Source organism: Mauremys mutica, chromosome 5, assembly GCF_020497125.1.
Source record: "Mauremys mutica isolate MM-2020 ecotype Southern chromosome 5, ASM2049712v1, whole genome shotgun sequence".
In the NCBI taxonomy this organism is placed as follows: domain Eukaryota; kingdom Metazoa; phylum Chordata; order Testudines; family Geoemydidae; genus Mauremys; species Mauremys mutica.
In genome coordinates this window covers 129,209,925-129,227,532 of record NC_059076.1, presented here as the reverse complement: position 1 = coordinate 129,227,532, position 17,608 = coordinate 129,209,925, and the positions used below count along the sequence as shown (strand labels likewise).

The 17,608-nt window shown below is 44.0% G+C and overlaps 1 protein-coding gene across 1 annotated transcript in view; it reads left to right on the top strand.

Annotated features, from left to right (window-relative positions):
- POLR1A (RNA polymerase I subunit A) overlaps positions 1-15,620 on the top strand; it is a 61,977-nt gene extending 46,357 nt beyond the window's left edge. Inside the window, exons 27-34 of the mRNA XM_045017722.1 lie at positions 1,000-1,157; positions 2,239-2,368; positions 3,126-3,242; positions 4,193-4,450; positions 5,280-5,480; positions 6,539-6,656; positions 11,338-11,502; positions 14,131-15,620. Of these exons, the coding sequence (XP_044873657.1) occupies positions 1,000-1,157; positions 2,239-2,368; positions 3,126-3,242; positions 4,193-4,450; positions 5,280-5,480; positions 6,539-6,656; positions 11,338-11,502; positions 14,131-14,231 (1,248 nt within the window). The 3' untranslated portion in view covers positions 14,232-15,620. The remainder of the gene's footprint in view (positions 1-999; positions 1,158-2,238; positions 2,369-3,125; positions 3,243-4,192; positions 4,451-5,279; positions 5,481-6,538; positions 6,657-11,337; positions 11,503-14,130) is intronic.
- The last annotated feature ends 1,988 nt before the right edge of the window (positions 15,621-17,608 follow it).

The following is a 17,608-nucleotide window of genomic DNA, read 5'->3' as shown; positions in this document are numbered from 1 at the left end:
CTCCACTTCCTGCACCCATCGCTCCTCAGCTGCAGGGGGAGAGATCACTGTATAGGGAGCTGCTCCCCCATCCACCCAACCCCCGTGCATCCAGACCCCCTTATACCCAGATCCTCCTGCGGAGCCTCACTTTCCCCCTCCCACCGAGCCCTACTCCCTCTGCACCTGTACCGTCCCGACAAGCCTCCCGCACTCAGATTCCCATCCCAGCGAGCCCCAACCAGCTGCACCTAGATCTGAGGCCCACTCCCCCAGCATCTGGACCCTTCACTGAATCACCCAGACCCCCATGCTGAGCCCCAACCACTTTCACGTGGACCCCCCTACAGAGTCTCATTACTGTTGCACCCAGAACCCCCCACCCAGCAAGCTTCTGTGCATCCAGAACCCCCCTGCATCGGGATCCCCCCACTGAGCCACCCACACCCAGATTGCCGCACATAGAACCCTCTCAACCCATACGTGGATCCTCCCCCCGCCCCCCCAAGCCCCTTCACACTTGGATCCTGCCTTGCTGAGCCTGCCAGCTCACACCTGGTGCACCTGGCATGGAGGGGCGGGGCCCTGGGGTGTTTCTGGGGCAGACCCAGTCCTTGCGCTGTGTCAGGGTTGGGTGAAGCCTCACCGCTGAGTCAGTGGCCTGGCGGGAGGGGGGAGCTGCAGAGTGATCTCCTACCTCTGTGCAGCCAGTGGCCTCTGCTCCCCAGTGCCATGCTGGAGCCTCCACGTTTATTGGACCAAGAAACTATGTGGAATTTTAAAATACTATGTGCAGAATTTTTTTAAATTTTTTGGCACAGAATTTTTAATTTTTTGGTGCAGAATGCCCCCAGGAGTAGAGGCTGTAGTCTCCTTCCCCATGTCCCCAAAGCCAGCATGCAGGGAGCGTTTGACAGCTTGCTACATGAAGCTTGTCTCCTATAAAAAGGGATGAAGTTCTGGGGAGTGGATGAAATGCCTTGCTTGGAGGAGGCAGAATCTCACTCGCTGCTGTTTCAGGTCTTGCAAAAAGTTGAAGTTGAGGAGTCTCTGTGCATAGAAGGGAAACTAAGCAAACACCGTCTCTACCAAATCAAATTTTATTTCCTGCCATACGAATACTATCGGGAGGAGAAGTGTCTGAAGCCGAGGGACATCTTATACTTCATGGAAACACGGTCAGTTCACTTTCAGATCCCTCCGCTGTTCAGTCTTCACTCATCCCAGCTGCATAGTCCTAAGGTTCATTCTAGGCTGCAGGATCTTGCTGCTGCTTGCGGGCTTCCAGTTTTGGACACTCATGAAGGGATCTGTGCAGTAATGTCTATACAGCTGTTCGCTGGGCTAATAAAGGGATTTAAATGAAGAATGGCAAAGGTTTCAAAATAATAAACTGTAGAGAGCTGCACATGCATTTTATAACTAGTTTGTATATGGGTGGGGGGGGATGAATTTTCAGCTGTTCTCTACTGACATGCCTAAAGAATAGTTTGTATAATCAACCCCCTCATCAACATGTGTTCTATCTATTGCAGTTAGGATCGTTGAATTATAAGGGGTTCAATGACTCTCTCTGACCAAATAGGAACTTTCTCACATCAATAACATTTCAGGAGAGGCTGATTTTTCAGTATTTATTACCAAATGTGGCATGGCTGAGAGCAGATGGTTTCACTGGGGAGACTGATCCCTTCCATCAGATCACTTAATTCAAACTTTACATATACAGTAAAAGAACACCCAAGAGGAACCATGCTACAGTTGTTTTGAAAGCCGTTTGGGTTGCGTGATGAGGGATACTTCATCACCATTCCAGCATTCTTTGTTCTTCCCTCAGGCAGTGTTAGCTCAGACTGAGGTCTTTAATAAAAAATTTAAAAAAAAAAAAAAAAGTCTTGACCGCTCTCATTGCTAAAAAATGTGACTGTGATAATAAACCAGCAGCACTGAAAACTGCTCTCCTACCTCTTTCAGTTTGATAGCCCACTGATCTTGATAGGTGAGCCAATTGTTTGTTTAAGCTTTGGATAGGTGGTTTCATATGTAATTGAAAGAGACACATCATTATTCTTGGGAAGAAAAAAAGGAGGGGTGGGAGGAAAAGCAAAATCATTTGTCCCACCTTAAAATGCATCAACAAGTTTGTCCTCTGCTTCTGAATTGACTGGCTTCCTGAACAGAACATATGCATCTTGCAATGTCTGGAAGATGATTGTGGTACTTCTGAGCATGGAGATTTTGCACTGCATTTTCTTTTAGGTTCTTTAAAATCTTGCTGGAAACCATTAAAAGGAAGAGTGCAAAGCTGGCATCTTTCAATGTGGTCAATACTCGGAAGGCAACTCGGAGGGATCTAGATGGCAGTGGTGGAGAATCCCAAGAAAACCAGGTGGGGGAAAAAATGAGTTTCTTAAAAAATCCCTTTACATTTTTCTTTGTGAGCTCAGCACATCATTAAACTGGTATTATCCACAGAATGCTAATGCTTGTCACATATCGTGCTTTATATGACTATACAAATATTATCTCCATTTCTGAAGCACGAATAATTCTCTAAAGATGCCGGGTCCGAAAAGCCAATTTGGTGGCGTACACTCTGCTCAGAATGACATTCCCAGAGAGTGGCATGGAAATGAATAGCTTCCTATCGTTTGGCAAGCTAAGGTCTGCTAAACTCCATGTCTCTTAGGATTTACTGGGTGAAAGTGCCCAGCCGGCTTTAGCCCTAGTGATTGCTGCCCTCGCTTTGCTCTCGGGTTGAGGACCTAAGGAAGCAGCATTTTTCAAAGCCTGCTGGCCAGCTCTGTTTCATCTGAAGGCTTTGGGTGTTGGCTAAACAGGGTGATAGTGGATGTATCCTCTACAGAATCGTCTCTTGTTTAATTCCTGAAAGTATCACCAGCTGGGCTTTGTTGCTCCTGTATAATAGGATTCTGAGTGTGACTTCTTGTACTGAATAGTTGTCTAAAACAGTCTCAGGTGGAAGGATAGGAGAATGTTGCGTTCCAAAGGCTTAGCAGAGTGCTTTTAGTTCAGGGGAAGCTTCCAAGTGGTCAGGCTTTTTCTTATCTAGCATTGGGCATATTCCAGGACCAGAATCAAAATACAGAATCAGCTTGTGCTTCTCACTTGTAACTGTTCTCCAGGCACAGGATGATCATGAAGCTGAGGAAGAGGAAGCAGGGAGGCTCGTTGATGGTGAAGCAGATGAAGGAGATGCTGATGCTACAGATACAAAACGAAGAGAGAAGCAGGAAGAAGAGGTAATGACTTTGGGACCAATTCTAGAGAGGTGCTGAGGACTTGCAACTGCCATTGACTTCATTAGAGCTGGTTCAGAGAATTTCCATCAAAGCAAAATGTCAAACAAAAATGGGAAAGAAATTGTGAAAACATTTTCCTGTTTTCTGATCAGCTCTGTGCTTTGGTGGGAGTAGCAAGTGCTTAGCATCCCTGGAGATTTGACCCATTCTGTTAAATGATTGGCCCGGAACCTCACCTTGCATCAGATTAGGTATAAACCACCTTGTCAATCTGGACACCATCTGTCCAGTATTCATTAGTCTGGTAGACCAAAAAATATAGAAATTAGAGATGGCAAAGACTTGGTGGATTTTCTAGTCCATCCCCTGCTGATGTACGATTGATGCATCTGGGAGCCAAGTTGTCCTTGCAGTAATTAAATCTAAATTTACTTAATTTCATCCCATTACTTCAATTTATAACCCTTCTACAGAATTAAACAAATCCCCTCCTTGTGTGTTTATATTGTTAACATGTCCCCTGTTGTATAGCTATTTTAAGACAGATAGCTATCATTTCAGCGTAAGGGTGAACTAGTTGAAATATGCGGAGTTCCTTTAGAATCACTCATAGAAACATTGCTCTCTTCCCAGGATCCTTGAGGAAACAGCCATATTTTGCATGATGGTGGTATACATTTATGTGTGTGTGTGTGTATATGAGATGCAGTCTGAAGTTAATAACACTGAGAAATTGTGTCACGACTGCAAAGAAATTGAGACTAAAATGAATACATCCACTGTCTTTATAGGCAAAACCTGCCTTTTGAAGGGTTAAAAGTGAACTTCATGTCAACCTGTATCAGGTTCACTTCCACAGTGAAGGGTTTGTGTGAACAAAACTGCTTCCCGCAGTGCTCTCCACATATATGGGGTCTAGATTGGATTTTAAGCATATAATCTCTGTGCAGGTTGATTATGAGAGCGAGGAAGAGAACAGTGAGGAAAATGGTGACGAAAATGCAGAAGAGGAAGAAGGCATGCTGCATGATGATAAAAGGGCTGAGGATGCTGAAGAAGGGGTTCAGAATGAAAATAATTGTCAGACTAAAAAAGAAAAAGGACCCAAACTAGAGCATTCAACACAGCTAAGAGTTAGTGCTGTGATGAGCAGTCATCCGTCTATAGTCAACTACACATATGATACAGAAAATGAGCTCTGGTGTGAGGTAAGATGGTGGTGACTGGAAAACTTCTGCGTGTGTATGTTATCTTCAAAGCTACAGTGCACAGCTACTGTAATGCAAAAAATAAATAAACCTCTCTAGTAGAATGCTGCTGCTCTGTCTCAGCACTACTGTTATTAACTTGCAGATATGTCTATCCAGCTCATGCATGTAAGCAGACATTTCCTGGCTGTAGATTTTAACTTGCAGGAGCTGGCAGTATTTTTTTTCCAGTGGCAATTAACACGTTTTCATTCTGCCTCAAGCTCTTTATTAATACACACCTAGGTCTTTCCATATGTAGGATGATGGTTGACATTACCATGGGAGACTATATGAGTGTGCTATAAAGGCAGATAAAATCAGGGCAGCAATAGGTGTGTGTGTGTTCGTGTTCGTTCAGAGCGGGGAAACCTGCATAATCCTCCAAAGCACATGTCCAGCAAAGAAGACACGTGTTCATTGAGGTGTGTGAAATTAGCATGTAAGATGATTTGGCTTAAACCGACTGAGCAGCAGGTAAAGGGATCCTCTGTGTGGCTGAAACAAGAGCGAAATTGTTTATCACTCATATATCACTAAGGCATGCAGTGTGTGAGTGAATAGGCCTGGAGTGTATTGTTTCCTGTTAATACCCATCTGTTGGAAGCTGTATCTTCAGGATCTGTCCATTTCTAAATAAGTTAGTACTAGGATAAATGTTTCAGAGTAGCAGCCATGTGTTTGTTTTTTTTGTAAATCTCATTCACCTAAAAAGAAAGAACCCCGTGTTTGAGCCTCTACCTTCCTGCCCTCTGACTTGGTTCAACACTGCATTGTTCTTCTCTTCTAGGTTTCATTGAAGCTTCCTCTGATGAAGGCATACTTTGACCTCTCCTCCATCCTAACATCCCTCATGCAGAACACAATTGTCCATGAGACAAAGGGGATCACGCGGTGCTTCTTAAATGAAAGCACCAATAAGAAAGGAGAGAGAGAATTTGTTTTAAACACCGAGGGAATAAACCTCCCAGAGCTATTCAGATACGCTGATGTATGTAACATGTTTATAATCTCTGAGACTTCTATAATTGTTGTGTAATGTTCTAGGGGAAAAAATTGGGAGGCGGGTACATACCTCCTCCATTGGCTTTCAGTGGGTGCTAGGCACCTAACTGCTTTTTGACCGCCTGGAAATCTACCCCCAGCAGGTTCAAAATGTATGTGCCACGTCTCTCTCAAGTGAACCCTTAAGTCACTTTCTGATCACTTCAGATGGACTTTTGTGTAGAGGCACAGAGTTTCTTTTTGCCAAAATAATGATCAAAGAGGCTCCACTCTGAAATTGTTATTTGAGGGAACTCTCCCATCTAAGGGTATGTCTACACTACCCGCTGGATCGGTGGGCAGCGATCGATCCAGTGGGGATCGATTTATCGCGTCTAGTGTAGATGCGATAAATCGACCCCCAAGTGCTCTCCCATCGACTCGTGCACTCCACCACCACCTTGAGAGGCACAGGCAGAGTCAGTGGGGGAGCAGCAGCAGTGGACTCACGGCAGTGAAGACACCACAGTAAGTCAATCTAAGTACATTGACTTCAGCTACGTTATTCACAATTCACCCTCCTAGAGTAAGACCAGGACTTCGCTGAATCACAGTAGTTGGAGATGAATAGATCTGTTATGCTGCCTACCTCATCTCCCTACATGTTCAGGATTGTTGGATGCAGTATATGCTCCAGTGCCTTGAGAGTTTCAAATGTCCCAAGCATCATGCTTTCCCCTTTTGTAAGAGACTATGGAAAAGTCTCTTACAAATAGATCTCATTGTTGGGAATTTCATCGGAAATTATTTTTTCTTTGCTTAATTTCCATCCCTTTCACCTGGTGGTGTAAATGATGATGAAGTTGTTGACCTGGGTATAAAACTATATGCACATTTTCTCTATGGCTAATGCTGTGCCTGCATCTGATCACTTTGTAATTGACTATATTGGCCCTCCTTGAGGTAATTCAAGCAAGTGGCAAATTGGAGAAAAATGATCCCAGCTTATCTGGGGGAGGTACAGTAATTGCAGTAATAACTTGCACCTGTCTTCCTTGCCTCCAGCTTTTAGACCTAAGCCGACTTTATTCCAATGACATTCATGCAATGGCTAAGACCTATGGAATTGAGGCTGCCCTGAGGGTGATTGAAAAGGAAATTAAAGATGTGTTTGCTGTGTATGGTAAGATATTGTTGTTAGATCAACTGAGTTAGTCTTGTGGTTCATCTGATTTTTGTTAAGATGGAAAAACTTTGCCACTGGAAATAGGTTTGGAAAGTGACCTCTTTGCATTAGCTACTCCTTCACTTGTGTATTTTCAGTCTCTTCTTTGAATCTATAACTGATGTATCTAATTTCTCATATTGAATCCATCCTCATGATATGTGAGCATCTTCTCTGAGATAGTTCTCTCATTTAATTGATTGGTTTCCATTTATTCCTTCAGTGATTTTTACTGAGGTGCGTGTGTATGTGTATATAATATAAAATATTATGATGGCATTAGCCATTTCACCTTAACAGTTTTAATGGACAAAGTAAAAAGAGTTTATTTAAAAATATATTTATAAATTTATTTTTAAATAAACCCTTTTTACTTTGTCCGTTAAAACTGTTAAGGTGAAATGGCTAATGCCATTTGAAGTGCCTGCCTACATAGATTTGTCTTTCAGTACTAACTGGCCCATGTCTTACTATGAATTACAGCCAGTGAAAAGAGGGAAGGCTGTTTTGGACAGTTAATCCGCAAATGCCTCTGTAGTAACTGCTCACTAATAGCCCCATTTTTATTAATGCCTGACTTTCTTTTTGCTATTTAAGAGCCCTGGGATATTTGTTGGTAGAGGCTGTTAACAGACTTCACCATCACACTGTATAAATGTCCGAAGGGCCATTGTAATTATGTGGTATACACCTGCTAGGGTAAAGCCTCCGACCTCCTACACATGTGTTTAAGAGAGCTGATTAAGAGAGCTTTAAACTAGGAATTTGGGGGAGATGGTTGGGAGATGTCCAGGTAATCTCCGCGCTGGAATTTAACATTGAGAGGGAAGAAAACAAAGTAAGAAAGGATACAGCTGTGGGTATAAGAATGGACATAAGGAGGAGGGTAGTGTAGATACCAGTCTAATAGGTGATACTAGTGGTAGAATGTCTGTGCCTAATCAAGTAAAGAATGTCAGTGAAGCCAAACGGCAAAAATTAAGATGTTTGTACACTAATGCGAGGAGTCTAGGTAACAAAATGGAGGAACTAAAGCTACTGGTGCAGGAAGTGAAACCAGATATTATAGGGATAAAAAAACGTGGTGGAATAGTAATCATGACTGGAGTACAGGTATTGAAGGGTATGTTCTGTTTAGGAAAGACAGAAATAAAGGCAAAGGTGGTGGAGTAGTATTGTATATCAGTGATGAGGTAGACTGTAAAGAGATAAAAAGTGATGGAATGGATAAGACAGAGTCTGTCTGGGCAAAAATCACATTGGGAGAGAAAGCTACTAGAGCCTCCCCTGAGATAGTGCTTGGGGTATGCTACAGACTGCCGGGATCTGATTTGGATATGGATAGAGACCTCTTTAATGTTTTTAATGAAGTAAACACTAATGGGAATTGTGTGATCATGGGAGAGTTTAACTTCCCATATATAGACTGGAGGACAAGTGCTAGAAATAATAATAGGGTTCAGATTTTCCTGGATGCAATAGCTGATGGATTCCTTCACCAAGTAGTTGAAGAACCAACAAGAGGGGATGCCATTTTAGATTTGGTTTTGGTGAGTAGTGAGGACCACATAGAAGAAATGGTTGTAGGGGGACAACCTTGGTTCGAGTGATCATGAGCTAATTCAGTTCAAACTAGATGGAAGGATAAACAAAAATAGATCTGGGACTAGGGTTTTTTATTTCAAAAGGGTTAACTTTAAAGAATTAAAGAAATGAGTTAAGGAAGTGGATTGGGTTGAAGAACTTATGGCTCTAAAGATGGAGGAGGGCTGGAATTACTTCAAGTCAAAGTTGCAGAAACTATCAGAAGCCTGCATCCCAAGAAAGAGGAAAAAAATCATAGGCAGGAGTTGTAGCCCAAGCTGGATGAGCACGCATCTCAGAGAAGTGATTAAGAAAAAGCAGAAAGCCTACGAGGAGTGGAAGATGGGCGGGATTAGCAAGGAAAGCTACCTTATTGAGGTCAGAACATGTAGGGATAAAGTGAGAAAGGCCAGAAGCCATGTAGAGTTGGACCTTGCAAAAGGAATTAAAACCAACAGTAAAAAGTTCTATAGCCATATAAATAAGAAAAAAACAAAGAAAGAAGTGGGACCGCTAAACACTGAGGATGGAGTGGAGGTTAAGGATAATCTAGGCCTGACCCAATATCTAAACAAATACTTTGCCTCAGTCTTTAATGAGGCTAATGAGGAGCTTAGGGATAATAGTACGATGACAAATGGGAATGAGGATGTGGAGGTAGATATTACCACATCCGAGGTAGAAGCCAAACTCGAACAGCTTAATGGGACTAAATCGGGGGCCCAGATAATCTTCATCCAAGAATATTAAAGGAACTGGGACATGAAATTGCAAGCCCATTAGCAAGAACTTTTAATGAATCAGTAAACTCAGGGTTTGTACCATATGACTGGACAATTGCTAACACAGTTCCTATTTTTAAGAAAGGAAAAAAAAGTGATCCAAGTAACTATAGGCCTGTTAGTTTGACATCTGTAGTATGCAAGGTCTTGGAAAAATTTTTGAAGGAGAAAGTAGTTAAGAACATTGAGGTCAGTGGTAATTGGGACAAAATGCAACATGGTTTTACAAAAGGTAGATCGTGCCAAACCAACCTGATCTCCTTCTTTGAGAAGGTAACAGATTTTTTTAGACAAAGGAACGCAGTGGATCTAATTTACCTTGATTTCAGTAAGGCATTTGATATGGTGCCACATGGGGAATTTTTAGCTAAATTGGAAAAGATGGGAATCAATATGAAAATTGAAAGGTGGATAAGGAACTGGTTAAAGGGGAGACTACAATGGGTCATACTGAAAGGTGAACTGTCAGGCTGGAGGGAGGTTACTAGTGGAGTTCCTCAGGGATCGGTTTTGGGACCAATCTTATTTAATCTTCTTATTACTGACCTGGCACAAAAAGTGGGAATGTGCTAATAAAGTTTGTGGATGACACAAAGCTGGGCGGTATTGCCAATACAGAGAAGATCTGGATGACCTTGTAAACTGGAGTAATAGTAATAGGATGAAATTTAATAGTGAAAAGTGCAAGGTCATGCATTTAGGGATTAATAACAAGAATTTTGGTTATAAATTGGGGACGCATCAGTTGGAAGTAACAGAGGAGGAGAAGGACCTTGGAGTACTGGTTGATCACAGGATGACCATGAGCCGCCAATGTGATATGGCCATGAAAAAAGCTAATGCAGTCTTGGGATGCATCAGGTGAGGTATTTCCAGTAAAGATAAGGAGGTGTTAGTACCGTTATACAAGGCACTGGTGAGACCTCATCTGGAATATTGTGTGCAGTTCTGGTCTCCCATGTTTAAGAAGGATGAATTCAAACTGGAACAGGTTCAGAGAAGGGCTACTAGGATGATCCGAGGAATGGAAAACCTGTCTTATGAAAAGACTCAAAGAGCTTGGCTTGTTTAGCCTAACCAAAAGAAGGCTGAGGGGAGATATGATTGCTCTTTATAAATCTATATCAGAGGCATAAATATCAGGGAGGGAGAGGAATTATTTAAGCTTAGTACCAATGTGGAGACAAGAAGAAATGGATATAAACTGGACACTAGGAAGTTTAGATTTGACATTAGACGAAGGTTTTTAACCATTAGAGGAGTGAAGTTCTGGAACAGCCTTCCAAGGGGAGTAGTGGGGGCAAAAGACATATCTGGCTTCAAGACTAAGCTTGATAAATTTATGGAGGGGATGGTATGATGGGATAAATTAATTGCCAAAATTAGGCTATCTTTGATTATTAACAAGTAAATATGCCCAATGTTCTGTGATGGGATGTTAGATGGGGTGTGATCTGAGTTACTACAGAGAATTCTTTCCTGGGTGCTGGCTGGTGAGTCTTGCCCACGTGCTCAGGGTTTAACTGATCACCATATTTGGGGTCAAGAAGGAATTTTCCTCCAGGGCAGATAGGCAGAGGCCCTGGAGGTTTTTCACCTTCCTCTGCAGCGTGGGGCACGGGTCACTTGCTGGAGGATTCTCTGCACCTTGAGGTCTTTAAACCATGATTTGAGGATTTCAGTAACTCAGACATAGGTTAGGGGTTTGTTACAGGAGTGAGTAGGTGAGATTCTGTGGCCTGCGTTGTGCAGGAGGTCAGACTAGATGATCATAATGGTCCCTTCTGACCTTAAAGTCTATGATTCCCCAATAACAAAGCTCTGATGTTCCACTCTACAGGATTTAGGGGTAACCATGTGGAGAGACAGGGGGCAGAGCTCTGTACTGTAGCAGCTGGACCAGAAATGACTTAGCCAACTTTGGCTGAACAAAGATGATGCATATATTATTGCTATCTTTTTAAAAAACATGTACTGCCTCCAAAAACTCACATACTGTTATCATAAATGATGAAACATTTGGGTAGCTAAGGCACAATTACCATTATAGTCCCTCTGCAAATCCATTATTTCATGCAACAAAGAGGAGTATTGCAGGGACTGGTTGATACCAGTTACTGAAAGGAGAAGCACCACTGCGTCATTAGTGACTTATCTGTGTCGTGGTGAAGGAAATAAAGAGATTTTACCTCCCACCCCATTGACTATAGGGATTTAACTTAGTGCTGGTTAGTACTTGAATGTTTTCATGTTTCCTTTTCCTGCATTGTCAGGTATTGTGGTAGATCCTCGGCACCTTTCTCTTGTGGCAGATTACATGTGTTTTGAAGGTGTTTACAAACCACTGAATCGTTTTGGAATGCAGTCCAACTCCTCCCCTCTGCAACAGATGACGTTTGAAACCAGCTACAAATTTTTGAAGGAAGCGACAATGATGGGTAAATGATTTTAGTTGAATTATAAGTCTCTGCATTATTGCTGCTGCATTTCACATCTGATTGGTTTCCCTTTATAACTCTCCACTCTACTGAGAGATATTTAACTACATTTCAAAACTCTCTACAGACTAAAATATTAATGAGCTCCTTGCACGTCAAAAAGTTTGAGATAAATTGGGATGATCTTTTTAATATAGTGCTGACAGCTGAAATAAGAAGACTCTCTCCCATGGTATGGTTTGTAGAGTCTAACATTCTTTCAAGAATCAGATAATGCTAGTCTGTAATACCTTGGATGGCCTTCTGTCATTTCTATTGGGCTAAATACATGTAACCTTTTGTCCTTGGGATGAGAAGTATTGAAAGTGCATAGCAGAGTGGGTGGTGCTTGGAGTTCCGGTCTCTACTACAGCTGTGCAAGCAAATAGTTGCCTCTGATTTCAGTCAAAAATAAAGCCTCTTTGTTAGCTAATTGCATAAGACAGTCATAATTGTTCTATTTCCTCGTGTGATGTTAACAAAACAAATAGTTGTTCTATGAACAATTGTCTAAGTGGATTCCATTTCTGGTGTGTATGTGCCCCAAGCATTCAAAATCAGATTCTTTTGTCCTGCAGTGCCCTAAGTCTCCTTGTGGGCCCCCATCCAAGGGTCCAGCTGTCCCTTGGTTCCTTCTTGCCGCCTATGACATCTGTGAACTTTTGTGATCCATCTTAGGCTAGTAAATGGTGGTTTCTCTTGTTATACTTCTGTTGGCATTTAAAAAAAACTTTTTTTTCCTAATAGATTAAGGGACAACCCCCCATAACAAAATCTAGCTACTATGCCTGAGACATCGTCCCAGGGGTTTAAAGCTGCCCATCTGGTGGTGTAGCTGTTGTGCCAGTTTTGCCTTGGAGGCGCGCACGCTGTTGTTAGATGCTCAGTCTGTTGCCCTTTTCCCCCACTCAATGAGATCCTCTTCAAAACTTGAGACAGAAGGGCCCACTAAGCCTGAAGCAGGCCTCCTCAGCTGGTGCTCCTGTGAGCTGTGGCTGTACTCCAAGCTCCTGGGCTCACTCTTCATTGATCAAATCGTTTGCCCAGCAAGTCCAGCAAAGAGCCAAAACCTCTTCCACCCACCCTTCAGAAAGGGGTAGGCAGGAAGAGTGAGCACAGGCATAGGTCACCCTCTCAGATGCCAGTGAGGCAAAAACAACACCAGGTCATTGTGTCACTTCTTGCCACTTAGCCAAAAGCCAGTCATAGCCTAAATTGAGTCCCTCTGATGCCAAACCCATTGTATTGCCTGAATCGGTGGTCCACACTTCTCCCAGGACCAACGTCTCAGTACCAGTATTGACACATTTGGTGCTGAGTACTCTGATGCCCATGACTCCAGTACCTATCTCTACAGTGCAGATGCTGCAAGGACAGTGCAACCAGAATCATCCTTGCCCTCCTCTTCTGCAGTTAGAAATCCTTCTGCTTCACTACTGATTATTAACGCTACAGTGGTATAGATGAGCACTCCAGCTCATGTTGTGGGGTCGGGGGTTCAAGATCACCATAGGATTCAAGATAGGGTAGCTTCCCCTTTAGAGGAGGATTATTCATTTTCTTCCTGTCCTTCTGAGTATAATAGAGATGTCCCCATTCACCTCAATCTCGCTTTTATGAGCCTTCCTGGCCTGCTGGGGAATCCAGGAATCACCCTTATGAATACTGACACTAGGGATCGTGTGGGGGACATTCAGCCACCCACCTCACAAGACCTGCAGCTCCTTACCCCTACAATATACTATTGTGGCCTTGGAATACCTTCCTCTATTTCCTTCCACTGCAAAACATGATAGGCCCACTCAGAGAGTCAGTTGGTACAGCCCCACCACCTGCACCAGTGAGAACATGACAGTGAGGAGAAACACCTGCAGAAAACAGAAGAGCCACCAGAGGAGGAGTAGTTTCCAATGCAGGAGGCCTTCTGCTGCACATTCCACTTATAGTTCACAACAGCAACTTTGACACCATCGAGACTCGATCAAACCATTACTCTCTCCCACCTTTTTTATTTTGGGAGGCTTGGACTCTGATCACCTTGGACCAGTCTGGGACTCAGCCTCAACCGAGAAGTCCAAAGCATTGCCGATGAAAGGATAGAATTCTTACAGGAGCTGTGTTAGATTTGAGACCAGCAAGAGTTTATCTACCATAAAATAGGGTCCATATCATGGTAGACCTCACCCAGGGATGTCTGTAAGAGCATGCCTCAGATTTCTTGGACACATGGCCTAGTGCACTGATCACACAGCATGTCAGCCTTCTCCTGTGTATCATGGACGGGTGTCTGTATATCTACCCAGCAAACATTAGCCTCCCCAAGCCTGTGGTTCACCCACCGCCTGTGACCCTATTGATGTCAGAGGAGGTACTCTAGTGTAGAACTACTGTGAGAAAAGAATCAGGTCCACATTTTCCACAGAGATAAATTCAATCCAAACAGCAGGTGGCAGCATTTGTCTTAGATGGCAAGTCTGACTCTTTGTAAACAAAATAAAAACTTGGATCTTTAGCATAGTAACGTTTGTAACTTGTGAAAGACCTTTGGAAATGGCCCTAATCTGATTTTTATTGATCTCTTTGGTTTAGGTGCCCATGATGAGCTAAGATCTCCTTCTGCATGCCTGGTGGTAGGAAAAGTTGTCAGAGGAGGGACTGGTTTATTTGACCTCAAGCAACCCCTTACATAGTGTTTTGCCTCTATTATTTAAAAAAAAAATTTAAGTGTGGCTATCACAAGAGATGTACATGCACTGCAGTTGTTTGCAAAGCCTTTGCTGAAATGTCAAAACCAATGAAAGTTTGTACAAGTCCATTAATGATACCTTTGGGGTGTGAAGGCATTCTGTATAATGTATCTCCAGTTTTTCTCTTGATCACCAATGGGTTTGTAAACCTAACTAAGTGATGTACTTTGACTGTAAAGTATTTGATGGGAATGTTCATGCCTAAAAACTCTCCTCTGGCCTAGCACCCTTCCTTCTCTCCCTCTGCCACCTGTTCAGTAGTGATCAAAATTAAATTATTGTTATATACTGGAGAGAGATGAACAATGCTGTATGTGTCTGATTAGGAGCCAGGTGCATTTGACATGGACAATTTCAAGGGGAGAGTCTGCTTGCATATCTGAGGTGTTTGCGGCATTTCCAGTCTGTCTGGATAGGCCTTGGGTACCACATTGCTCTGTCACATGATAACTGTACCTAATCTTATTTTAAATTGGTTCTGAGACAAACTCACAAGTGGGCCTGAGGAGCACTGTGTTGACAGGAATGAAACTTGTGTGCTGGAGACAAGTCCTGTTCTTTTATTGTATTTATTTGTACTATACTGTTATGATTTTTAAAGAGATACAGGGCACCTTTCCCTCTTCGCTCCAGTCATTAAAAAGAGTGTCTGTTTCAATTAATTGGCTCTCTGGCTAAGGCCATGATTTGAATGCCGTGTATTCACTAGTTCTTTTAGACCATTCCAATATCTGTGCTTGCCCCAAGCAGAACTGTCCTCAGTGAAATGTTGTTTCCTCTTTTGTTAAGATTTCTCTCTAAAGCAGCTGGAGCAAAATGAACTGCTGTGAATGTGACTGCACAAAGCAAGCATGTAACAATATTGTAAAGCAGTGTTTAAACTTCTACAGTAAAAGCTTTTTTATTTGGCATGTTGGGGGAATGGAGTGCCGGTAGGTGAAAAATTCCAGTTTACTAAGAGGGAGGGAGTTTGGGGGCTGGAGCGTGGGCTCTGGGAGGGAGTTTGGGTGCAGGAGGGGTTTCAGGGTGCTGGATCCAGGGGGCATTGACCTTGGGCAGCTCCCTGCAAGTGGCCATCTGTCCCTGCTGTTCCTAGGCAGAACTGCCTTGCCACGAGTGCTGGCTCCGCAGCTTCCATTGGCCAGGGGAACTGCACAAAGTGAGGCGCCCCCCCCCGGATCCGGCACCCCCGAGCCCCTGCCTCGAACCCCCTCCCACACCCCAAACCCTTTGTGGCTGTTCCTCCACCTAAGAGCAGCAGGAACATGTTGCCACTTATGGGGAGCCACGTGGAGACAGAGGTAGGGAATCTGTGGGCCCTGTGCGTTCCCCCCCCCCCCCCGGTTCTGTCTCCCTCAGTCTGGATGCTGCCTGGGCTCCCAGCTCCGATCTGGGCTGCCCCCATCCGGTCCTCACTCCCGGCTGGGCTGCGACCACCCAGCTCCCCAGTGGGATCCCGGCTACAGCAGTGTAAGCCAGCGTGGCCATCCCTCTGGGTCTGCATCTGAGAGAGGCCATGCCTCCTGGCAGTTCGATCTGCTAGAGTGACTTCCCAAAGTCTTGCATCCGAAGAAGCGGGTATTCACCCACGAAAGCTCATGCTGCAAAACGTCAGTTAGTCTATAAGGTACCACAGGATTCTTTGCTGCTTTTCCCAAAGGAAGTGAAAACAAAAAGGGGGGAATTTGCGGTTCTCGATGGGCCCTGGCCTTCAAGTAGGGTGGGGGCGGGCCATAAACAGTTTGAACTTTGGCCAGCAATTAGGCACAGCAGTCAGCAAACAGGCAGAGCTGTAGCAGTTCGTTAGTCCAGCTGTCAAACAAGGCAGGGCAGGAAACAGTCAAGGCTGTAACTCTAGCCTCGTCTGGGGGCTCCGGCAGGGGTGTGTGCCAATCACCATCTGTGGGGCTCATCTAGGGCTGACTGAGGAGCGCAGGCCCACTGGCCTAAGGAGAAGGGAGTACTGACACCCTAGGGGTGAGGTGACGGGGTCACAGGCCTGCCCATCTCCACCATGTCCCAGCCCAGGGCCCTAACGGTCACAAAGTTGGGGATGAAATGTCTAAAGCCCATGTGTCCTAGAAACTACCAGACCTGCTTCTTAGTAGTGGGAGCTGGGTGGTCGTGGATTGCCTGGACTTTCCCAATAAGGGGATACAGCTTGCCTCGTCCCAGGGTGTAGCCTAGGTATGTTGTTTCTTGCCACCCAATTCAGCATTTTTGTGGGTTCATGGTGAGACTGGCTTCCCAGAGGGTTCTCAGGACAGCCACCACCTGGTTTAGATGGTCCTCCCAGTGATGGCTGTAGATTACTATGACGTCCAAGTAAGCGGCCACGTACTCAAGGCAAGGCAGGAGGAGACAGTCCATCAACCTCTGGAATATCCCAGGGGCACCATGCAGTCCAAAGGGCATTTCGGGTAAAATAATAGAGCCTGCTGGAGGTGGTGAAGGTGGTTTTCTCCTTCGATTCTGGCATCAGCGGCATCTGCCAACACCTCTTGGCTAAATCCAGGTTGTCGATAGGCTGGGGGAAGCCCAGTATAGTCAAGTAATTAATTCACCCAGGGCATTGGGTAGGCTGGCATTTTCTCTGAGGACCAGCTGACATTCAGGCTGTCATCTGATCCCTGTCCTCAAACCCATCACCTAGGAGACAGCTAATAGTCATAGAGGGGACTACTCCCACCTTTTAAAGGACTGTCCTACCCCGTGATACAGATGTCTATCACCAAAAAAAATTCATTGCATTGGGCCCATCCAGTTAACAACTTTTGGCCTCATATTCAACAAGTCAACATCCCTCTAATTTACCACGTGGAACAATTTGGAATGAGCAGCATCAATTTATTTCTTGCAGCTTCTGTATGTAGACCAGGCCTCAGAACATAACATAAGAATGGCCATGCTGGGTCAAACCAAAGGTCCATCCAGCCCAGTATCCTGTCTACCGACAGTGATCAATGCCAGGTGTCCCAGAGGGAGTGAACCTCAGCTGTGTTAGGAGCTTCATTCTCTGTGGTCTGTGTTCTCTGTGAACTATGTGCTGGGATCCTATTACTGTTTACTCATAAGTATTAGCACAGCAATCCTGTTTGTTATCATTAAATATAGATGATAGTATGTTTAGTGTCTCATGCCCATTTATGGAAATGTCAGATAAAACATTTTATAATGGTTTATTGGAGCTTACCATAGTTTGTTGGCCATGATCTCTAAACTGCTCATGTTTTATTGGTATTTTCAAATCAGATGACATTGTTGCTTGGGGATGGAACTCTGCTTTTTCCCTGAGGAATCCTCACTCATTTTGTTACCTG